This window comes from Nestor notabilis, unplaced genomic scaffold (assembly GCF_000696875.1).
Source record: "Nestor notabilis isolate BGI_N333 unplaced genomic scaffold, ASM69687v1 scaffold23245, whole genome shotgun sequence".
In the NCBI taxonomy this organism is placed as follows: Eukaryota; Metazoa; Chordata; class Aves; order Psittaciformes; family Psittacidae; genus Nestor; species Nestor notabilis.
In genome coordinates, this window is record NW_009930074.1 from 1 (window position 1) to 10,631 (window position 10,631).

Consider the following 10,631-nt stretch of genomic DNA (forward strand, 5'->3'; position numbering starts at 1 on the left):
GGGGTGGGCGGTTGGGCGGCCGGGCGGACACGCCGGTGTCGGTGAGGGGGGTGTGAGTCCCCTTCGTGCTTTACAAGACAGTGGGAATGGGTAGGGTTTGGATTCCTCAGGCTGTGAGAAGTGGGGCGTGGGTGCCTTACGCTATCCCATCTCCACAGTTAGCGTGTGGCTGCCCTTGGGTTGCACCCCTGTAGCGACAGAGGTTGTTGTGCTTCAGAAATGAAACAAACGTTGTTGGAGTCATGGTCTAAATACTTTGTGTGGTGTCTCGTAACACCCGCCATGGCTGTAACCTCAAAATGTGTGGTGTATCCTTGTCATTAAGGAGCTCTGTGTAGCAAACAGCACCACTCGCCATCAGTCTTGCTGTTCTCCCCCGTGTCCTCAGGTTTTAGTGGAGGTTGTGTGGTGCTTTCCCGTGGAGAAAGGAATGCATTTAAAAACCCAGAGGAAAATAAATTTTGGAACCACACGGATTCTTGGAGGGAATGGGCTGCTATAAAACTCGAAATTACTTTCAACTCCCTTTTTAAAGTAGAAAAGATTTGAAGTACAGGATAATGTTTAAAGCACTTTGTGGAGAGCACATCACCTTGTCTGAGATTACATGGCTTAAATTATAGGAAGAAAGAATTTTTGCATGTTGGTGCACACATAGTGCAGTAGTTGGGTTTCTGGCTTCACAGATAAATAATTTCAGATAAATGACTACTAGATTTCAATCTGCAGTTTTGTTTAGGGGGTAGATTATTTTTAAAGTACTTTTTTTCTGTTGCAATTTTAGCCCTTTAAAACATTATTTGAAAGAATAGAGCCCATTTTGTTAGCTTTGGATCAAAGAATTGAAGTACAGGCAACAGATCAAAAAGCTCGTAGCAGACATTGAGCAAGACGTGTGGGAGTTTGACTTCTTGGATATGTAAAGCCTGAATTTACCAAGAAATTGTAATTATAGTTTTGCGATGATGACACACAGACGCTGTAGCTAATGTTGTGTCAGCAGTGCCATTACAATGCACTTTCATTTTGAGTAGTTCAATTTAGTGTAGTACAACGTACCTGGTATATCTAGGAAACATGCTTTTCAGGTGTGAGAGAGCATGTCTGAACTGCTGGAAAGATATGTGTTTCAGCAGTCACGAAGAGATCTTCAAAGCTTATTATAGCTAAAACTGAGATGGCTGGTGCCAGGCAGATGTTGAAGAGGGGGAAGATGCTTCCAGGTGCACAGGGGCAGCAGAGAGCAAAGAATTATTGAGGTGGGCAGAGGATCTGCTTTCAGGGAGATACCTTCTCTTCTTGCAATGACCTGAAGTCCTTTTTCCCCACCTTTAACCCTCTACTTGTAAAAGGGGAGCTCCTGCCCTGAGGAAAGTGCTCTGAATAGGAAGGGACTGAAGGCTGCAAACATGGTTTAAACTTAAACAATGGAAGTTCAGGTTACATATAAGGAAGAAGTACTTTACAGTGAGGGTGCTGAGGCACTGGCACAGGCTGCCCAAAGAAGTGGTGAATCCTCCATTCCTGTCAGTGTTCAAGGCCAGGTTGGACAGAGCCTTGAGCTACATGGTTTAGTGTGAGGTGTCCCTGCCCATGGCAGGGGAGTTGGAACTAGATGATCTTAAGGTCCCTTCCAACCCTAATCATTCTGTGATTTTATGGCATGCAGCCAGCTTCCTGCCCAGAGTGTGACACTGACAGGGCACTGGTCAGTTTTTCTGCTTTTCTTCAGGCAGTGAAGTAATCCTCAAGCATGAGCTGCTCCACACTGTCAGCAGTTGCTCTAGTAGAGCTGGCTGAAAGCTGCTGTTGTGTGCTCACTGCAAGATGGGAGGTGTTCCCCTCCCCAAGCAGCAATAGCCTTGGCAATCCACACCAAGCTCTGCTGCCCATGGATGAGGGTCTGGGGTCACCCTAAATGGAGGATGGGGAGGACAGCCCTCGAGTCTGGACACTGCTCATTGTTTCGGGGGAGTGGGAAGGCAGGAGGTGGTGTTGGTGGAATTTGAGGCTGGAGAAGAGTGTATTACCGTGCAGTAAACTCCTTGGCTCAGTAACTAGGTTGAATAAAAGAAAGAGTAATCTTACTATTTAAACCTACCTGGAGGCAGTTCCTGAGAACCAGATGGGACCACCTAACCACCCACCTGACACCAGAGCAAGCTTCTCGCTGTGCTCTGGGAAACCTCCTGGCCACAGCCCAGCAGCTGGGGTGGCAGGAGAGTAGGATTCCCTTTGTGTTTAGCAGTTCTTCCATCTCTAGATCAGCTTTAGCATGCTCAGACAAGCTGCTTTACTTGTCTGTCTGGGGAATTGCTGGCAAAAGTTTGGAGGCCTGTTTTCTTTATTTATTTTAGGTGGTGTGTGTCAAATTTTTTTGCAGTTACAAATACCAGACCTTCCTCTGTGCAGCTGGGAGATCGTGACAGATGGAAGTTTTTGAGCTGGACACTGAGTAGGGGTTTGTTTTATTTTGAGATAAGTGCTTAGGAAGGACTTTACGGAGGTGTGAGTGAGCACACAGGGAGCAGAGCATTGAAGAATTAGGCCTGCTGTGGGCAGGCTGGGTACACACTTCCCCCATCACAGGAGCTTGGCCGTCAGTAGCAGCCACGGTATTTTAGTTCTAGGCAGAGATTGCCAGTGCTGCTAAATTGGGAGTGGTCTCAATCACTCACCCTACTAAAGGTTCATATGAACTTTAGGTCCTGGAGGTAGCTTTTTTGAGTTGGATGGATTTAGAATTCTGGTCCAGGAGGTAAAAGTACAGTTGGTCCCATTGCCACATCAGCCCTGCTCCTAGGAAGAGGATGCTCAGGTGACATATCAGGAGAGTCACCGCAGGGTTGTACTGCCTTGATGCTGTTCTCTGTGCCAGTGCAGCAGGCACATAAGAGTCCAGCAGTGATTCATCAGGAATCCTTGGATCTTGGCTGATACCAATCAATCCTGCTGGGCTGCTAAAATAGATATGGCCAGAGCATAAAATAGCTAATAAAAACAAAATCCTCCATGGCAAATCCATTCTTCAGGGTGTAAGGTTCCAGTTGCCATGCCAAAGAGAAGCTGAGAGGAGAACGAGTTGAGATTTTCTAGCTTGAAGGAGGGGAGGGGGTAGTATTGATCTTGTCTCCCAGGTCTCTCCAGTCTGTTCGTTTACTCTGTTTCACTTAAAGGATTCGCATCATGGTAACTGTGATTTATTATCTGATTTCTTTTTTGATTCAACCTCTCAAAATTGTGTGCTGGCTTGAACCTGCAGCAATAAACCAGCACAGTTATTCCCTCTTATCTTCAGCATGCATGTAATGCTTTCTCTGCTGTGTGTACCTGGTTCATTCTTGCAGACAGGCAACAAGGTGAAATTGAGAAAGAATTGCCCTCTCTGATCAAGAGTATAGGACAGGCAGAGTTTCACTCCATTCAGGAGCAGAGCAGAGAGGGCATGGCAGGAGGGGACACTGTGGTAGTGTCTCCACTTCAGGATGAGACTCCACACAGGTACTGTGCCAGCTGTAGCCTGCAAGACCAGGCAAAGTCTCTCTAGTGCTTTGCTGTGGCAAGCTGGAAGACTACCACATGGCAGCCTGCTGTGGGGGGGTTGGCCTCCAGAAGTAAGTGAGGCAGATGTGTGGGTCCCAGCAAGGGTGGAGGACACAAACTGTTAGGTAGGGCTGGATGAGGAGCCTGGGCCTACCCCTGAGCAGGAACTGATGAATAAACTGTGTCACACCTGGAGTAGCCTTGAAAGGCCCCAAGGAGAGCTTTGACTCATGATTTATAGGACTAAGCTAGGCAGGTATGTGTACATCATTATATCGGCACGTGTATGTGGAGGCTAGAGGGGCTTGTGGCACTTGAGCTGTACTAATTACTTACAGTAGTCATCTCTCTGTTTAGACAAGCCTAAAATCAGGGGTAACACTATTGTCATGCCAGAAGTCCAAGGGCTGCTGTTAATTAGTTTCTCTCAACACATGAAGGCTTTTCTAAAATCAAGCCATAGAGCTGTGGTATTTGCCTGGACTTGCTTCTCCCATGGGGGAAGAGCTGTGATCACCAGCAAAAATATCCCCTGCAGGAGGAGAAAGGGGACCTTCTGGCTATATTTTAATATTCGTTAGGCGATGCTTAAACACCTCTCCTGAGTTATTTAAATGAAAGCGTCAGACTTTAAACCTGGGAGTAGCTGTGTTGGTATCTAGGCTGTAGCCTACTCCCACTGGAGTCAAGTGTGACAAGGTTTTTAAGGGATTTGGGTACAGCAAAAGCATTTCTCTTGTAGTCCCAGTTTACTCAGATTCTCCTGGCAGCCTTTTGAATGCTGCCACAGATCCAGGAAGCCCCTGCTGCTTCAGGAAAGTAGCTTTTCATGTGTATACTGCTGGTTTTCCCCCTCCAAAGTCCATCTGGAATAGCAAAACACTCTCCCCACGGTTAGTGAATCATTGAGTCAGTGACGTGTGTCCAATGGACCCTGGGTTATGAAGGCAAAGCTTGGTATTGAAGCAGGGGATCAGACTTGCCTTGTTACCCACTCATCTTAGCAAGTCAACTATCCCCAGTGTGGTGGGAGGATGTGGGAGTGCCAAAGTTACAGTGTTTAACAGGCCTTTAATGTTTTCCGCTCTAGCAAGCCCAGGGTTGCATCACAGCATTGTTGTCCAAAGAAGATGCATAAAGCAAAGAAGGATTTGATGAATCCTCTGGGTGGAAGCCCCAGGCCTCCCAATACCAACAGTAAGGCTTCATGCCTTGACTGCAGTCCAGGAACAAGTTTGTTGCTTTCTGATAGCTGCAAACAGGGGCCAAGAAAATACTTAGCGTTTAGACAAAAGGTGTTTTCTGCTGATGTCCTCACTCCAGGAGCCTCCAACATCTCAAGCGTAAGTGCAAAGAGCAATTCTTTTTCTACCCCTGTCCTTCTAAAGTGGAAAGACCTATGGCACACCTGGTATAGAGAAATACAGCTTTCACCCCAGGTCCTTGCCCTTCGTTTTGGTCAGAGACCTTTGTGCAAAGCCTTGACTCTTACAAAGTGACGCCATAAGGCTCTTCCTGTTAATAGTTGTGCTGCCTTCCTCAGTGGTCTGTGCTATTGCTGTCATGATCTTGCCGAGGTTTACGATGCTAGCATGGTAGGATAGGCATGTGGTTGTAACTGCAGATATTTGGAAGTAAAACCCTAATGACTGCCTGCCCCCAGTCCACATCTTAAGCTGACATCAGGCTGTGCTCTGCTGACAAATCCCCCACCTCTCTGTGCATTGGGCTGAAGTTTCAGCTATTTGCATCTCTTCAAGCCTTTTTAGACCATTACTTGCAGTCTCTCAATTATCCCTAAAGCTGTGGTAAAGTCAATTTTACAGTCTCACTTTTCCTCTGGACCTCTCTAACCCACCTTCCCACTGTGATTTGTTATCTCTGACACTTCTCTCACATGCTGCATTTCAGGATATTTGTGCTGGCCCCCAAATGTACCACGCTTTGCTAAAAGAGGCGGATCTTGAGCAGCACACCCCTAAAGGTAAATATACTGAGAGGAAATGTGATGTGGCAGAAAATGGGGCCATAACTCTTAAGGCTGGTCATAGTGAGCATGCTGGGAACTAAGCTGATGACTCTAAGTTAGTGCTGTGCTTTCCTTCTCGTCTCAGTGCCCAGGGATGGTACTTTACTGCTTGAATGTCTGTGAAAAGTGAAATTAGACATGGAGCAAAGTGATCTGAGTGGGTGGTAAAGCCGTGCTTGCTTTTCTTCTGCATGTATCCACTTCCCCCAGGGTTCAGGGTGCACCATGTTACTGCCTATGGGAGTTATGGTCTTATGGGCTGTACGCCAGGAGAGCACTCAATTTCTATGTGTTGTCATTGCATATGGAGCCATCAGTGCCCCTTTCCTGTTATCATGCGTGTGAGAGCTATATTCAGAGTCTAGATGCCCATAGCCAAAATCATGGTACTCTCTAGTTTATTCATTCTGCTTCCAATTGCACCCCAGAACAGGTTGTTCTCCCTAGATGCAAGGGGTCTTTGTGTTTACAGAGCTGCTGGTCCCACCTGCTTAGAAGAGCTTGTACCATGGATGCTCAAATCTAGGAAAAGAAAGGTTTGCCAGCACTCACCTGGCCCCTAGAATACTCTTGGGGATATGGATCACAGGCTGGCAGCAGGTGGAGAGAAAGCATACATGTGAGAGGATTTTAGTCTTAGAGAAAGATGGTAAATATATATACCACCTTCCTGTGCATGGAAGTGACATTTGTTTTCATGAGTGAGGACAAATGACTGCATCCTCAAGTGAATCTTGACAAGCTAGACTCATCCCTAACAAGTGGAGACAGATCTCTATTTATGATCTGCTGCTCCTTCAAGGGGGAAGAAGCTATCAAGCTGAAATATAAATGCAAATGAAACATTAAGTATTGACATAAATAGTTGATAGTGCACAAAGGGCCATAATGGATGGGGCCATGGATTTTGCAACAGTGAGGTGACAAAATTGGAACAGCTGTGCTCCCTGACAACAAATATTAATCAGGGTCTTTCTGTGAAGATCCTAAGCAAGAGATATGCATCAGGATAAGGACCTGCATTTTAGGGATTCCTTGACCTTATTGTAAATGGTGCATGTCGAGATGGACAATGCAAATCTTTGTATCATGTTTGTTGCAGGATAGGCACCCTTCTTAAGAGAGATGAGTAGAGAGGAGCCAGTTCAGAGGCCATTTCCTTTACTCCCTAAGCAGACAATGTACAGCTACAAGGGTTGAGTCAGGGACCATTTAGAAGGGTAAGGGAATGACCTCTTAGAGGACCCTTTCTGTACCTGATCATCCTGAAATGTGTCTGGCTTCAGCATTATTGGCTGCTCTGCACAACTACTTCGAAATCAAGGGGTTGCATCATGCAAGCAGAAGCACATGGAGCAAGGTGAAGGATTGGGTCCAAAGCTTGACCTCCAAAAAACCTACTTACAAGCCAAAACCTTAAGTTTATCCTCGGTAGAGTGTGAAAGTTCATCAAATGGAAAGCTCTCCACTAAAATCTATTTTTAGGTCAATGCTTAGCTCTGTCTAGGGAATAGCGCTTTTTAAAGCTTGCATGCAATTACTTAATTTAGGTTAAGCTTCAAATTCCCAGTTTGCTGCTGTTCTATTATTTGCAGCTTGTTTAGCAATATGAACAGTTTGGTTTATTTATGGGGTAAATGACATGGTTTAATTTCAGCCAACTCTTGGAAATGTATACTTACTGCTTAGTCCAAATTTCCATTGAAAACATTTGGCCGAATCGTGAGATTGGTGGCTGTTCAACTCAGTTTTTTCTCACACCACTGCAGATGTGAGTGGGAGGTTTGCTTGAGCAGAAACTGAGAGGTTTGTCCGAAGTAAGGTGTGAATAGGGACTTCAGCACCTAAAGATGACCTGAGCCGCTTGTTCTCTCCTGTAACATTCCTTTACCACCATTTTAATTGAGTTCCTCCCAGCTATGACTGGTCTCAGGGTCCCTCAGGGTACATGGGGAATCCCACCCCTTTCTGAGAGGGAGGGAAGCCGTGCACTAGAGACAGTAACTTGCCCACAATCTTGTAGAGTCTGTAGCAAATCTGGGGAGAGAACAGAGCTCCTTAGAGCCAGGTCAGTGCTCTAACTACTAAGAAGGTGCATCACAGTAATTCTCAGTGGAGGCTTCTTCTGTGCCATCATTTTGACACTGGAAAACCATAAGGATATGTTGTAGCAGGAAAAAAAGGTCTTCGTTTCTGTTTCCCTTTTGATGTCTGCTTGATTTCTGTCATGAACTTAGTGAAATGACTTCTGCAGACAACCCAGGAGATAGCACAGTTCTCCCATGTGTGTGAATGTAAAGCAGAGTAATGTCTACTGGTTTCAGATGTATGTTTCTCTGTCTCTTAGTCACAACCTTCAGGATGCCTGAGGACCTTGAAAGTGTGCTGGATAAGCAAGTGATGAGACCAACCACCGAGAACCTCACCAAGTCAGATTTCCCAGTACAATCATTTAACCCCAAAGTGCAGGTTCCTTACCAAGTGCTTCCAGGGCAGTGCCCTCGGAGGATTGAAATAGAGAGGTAGGTAACCGGAAAGTGGCTAGAGACATCATTATGGAATGGACACAGCAGATTAGGGTGTTGATTTCTGCTTTCAAGACTTGACATGTCAAAAATCTTTAGGAAGATACTATCCAGTAAGGCAGTGGTCTCCAAAGTGGGGGATGTGCATTGCATGAGGTGCACAAGACAATTCATTGGGATGCAGGAAGAAAATATATGTTAAAAGAGTGTTTATTTCATCTTTTTCTCACAGTTTTTAATTTCTATTTTGGTGTATGCTCTAGAATATAAATATTAGCATAATATGTTAGTGCATATATGTGTATATAATTTATAAATTGGACTAGGCGATCATTGTAGGTATTTGTTCTATAAATGAATGTAGAAATAGACATGTATGCAGCTCTATGTGCTCAAAAACTTCTTTACTGATAGGGGTACATCATCCAAAAGTGGAGTTGTAGCACAAGAGCCTTTCTTGGTGCATTAAGTGGTTATTTCCCCATCCGATTCAAAACAGGAGGAGACGGCTATATCTCACCTTTGATATTGCACAGCTTTTGGCCAGCAAGGGGATAGACTCCAATCAGCTCATGCCAAGGCACCATGATCCTGACAATATGCCAACAATTGAGGATAAGAAAGATCTTCTCTTTCCCATCTATCTCCCGTTAAAGGTAAGAGAGTGTGTTTGGCACTTATGATCTATCTCATTGCCTATGAACCACAGGATGGTTCAGACAATTGCAGGACACTTGGCCATTATTGATACAACAGGCAATAGAACAAGGAAATGCTTTAGAGCAGGCTTGAGCCCTGAAGATTCTCCACAAGATGCTGAGCATCTTCTGCAAGGGGCCCACAACTTCCATCAGAACTAATAGTTCTTGAGAGTGCTCCACACTGCCGTTTGTGTGTCAAAGAAAAAGTGTTGTTTCATGTTTCCTTCCAAATGCAGTAGTCAGCAGTAATATTGCATGAGATCTTTCCAGGTGGCAAGGGTCTTTCCTTGGGTCTGTGCTCCCTAGGAAGGGGCTAGAGGTACAGATATTGTTGTTTGGGAGAAGATTGATTAAAGATGAGCACAGCTTTTGCACTGGGACTGTTTTCCATTTTTGTAGCCCATTTAGGACCTGTATATTAGTTTTCCTGTCAGGAAATTTTTTATGGGGTGTTTTCTTCTCTCTGAAGTAAGACTTAACTTCACTCGTGCCCTGGCTTTTCAGATATTTGACAATGAGGAGTATGACTGTCGAACTCCGGAGGAGTGGATCTCGCTAGGACTGGAGCCAGGATCTCATGATAGAAAGCCAGTGCCTGGAAAAGCACTTTTACCTACAGATGATGTTCTTGGACACGGTAAAGCTTGAATGACTTACTGCTCAAGTGAGACAATGTTAACGGTTACAGGCCTGTTCAGAGAAGGGAGCACATAGATTCTGATAAATGTAGCTCTGAATAGGAGAAAGCAATACCTCATCTTGACCAGGCTCAGGCAGTCAGAGCAAGAGACCAGGGGTCTCGCCAATTCTCAGTCCTGCCGAGGACTGACAGCTTCCATATTTTTAGAAATAGCCTCTGCCTTTTGCCCTCCTGTTTCTGTGCCTGGAAGTCAGTACAGTCAAAAATTCACTTTATTGATATGTAGGTCTCGTCATAAAATTGTCTAGCTTGCACACAGTGTGTTCTGCCTGGATTTCACTACAAGTGCAGGATCAGAAGTCAGGTTCAGACCACAGTGAAAATCCGGGTAGTAAATCTGAGGCAAATTAAGTGATGTGGACATTATTTTCCTGTCACTCAGAGCTTTCCCAATGAGAAGGCATCACTAGGTACAGCTGTACTAATGTCCAGTTATGGCTGCAGCTGATATCAACACATCTGCACTAGCGTTAAAGTGTAAGAACTGGCATGCATACTGACTGCAGCTCTGGAGCAACCTCCAGAGGCAGGGCTGTCTGCAAAACCTAAGCATAAGACAGAAGCTGTGTGGAATCTCAGGCAGCCAGCATGTGATGGCTGAGTCCTGCTTGCAGCTGTAGTCAGACCCCCTGGGCCCTGAGGAAGGTGAGACCACTGGCATCTGTATAGTGCCAGTGCTGTTGCAAATTCCTGTAGTTCAGACCAGTGGTTAACAGCATCCCTTTTCAACCTCAATATAACACTATCCTGGCCTGTATCTATATTGATACCGATATAAATATATACCTGTCTGGTTAGCACCTCCCAGCTTTTAAGAGGATCTGAATGTTTAAGAATTAGATGTCCTGGGAATGACCTGGAGAAATAATAAATTGGAGGAAAACATACAGGGTTTTATACCCACTCCCAATTAGAAGAATGAGAACTTGTGCAGGGTGACACAGGGCTAGAGCCACCCATGGGAAAGGATCCCCATAGAGCCCATGTGGATCATGAGGGGTCCTGGATCAAGGGGTGAAGGAATTGGGAAGTAGAGAGGTCCCCAAGTATGGGCTGAAAGATATAGGGGCACACAGGACCCAAATATGAGACTACAGCTGGAAAGAGGGAGTAGGAGTGCCCGAAGCCGGAGG

General features: G+C 45.4%; 1 protein-coding gene across 1 annotated transcript in view; it reads left to right on the forward strand.

The window, feature by feature from the left end:
* Positions 1-3,347: 3,347 nt before the first annotated feature.
* LOC104406321 (dynein heavy chain 1, axonemal-like) overlaps positions 3,348-10,631 on the forward strand; it is a gene marked incomplete at both ends in the record, with an annotated part of 40,695 nt that continues 33,411 nt past the window's right edge. Inside the window, 6 exons of the mRNA XM_010015266.1 lie at positions 3,348-3,501; positions 4,796-4,886; positions 5,455-5,527; positions 7,920-8,094; positions 8,597-8,753; positions 9,303-9,435. Coding sequence (XP_010013568.1) covers positions 3,348-3,501; positions 4,796-4,886; positions 5,455-5,527; positions 7,920-8,094; positions 8,597-8,753; positions 9,303-9,435 — 783 coding nt within the window. The remainder of the gene's footprint in view (positions 3,502-4,795; positions 4,887-5,454; positions 5,528-7,919; positions 8,095-8,596; positions 8,754-9,302; positions 9,436-10,631) is intronic.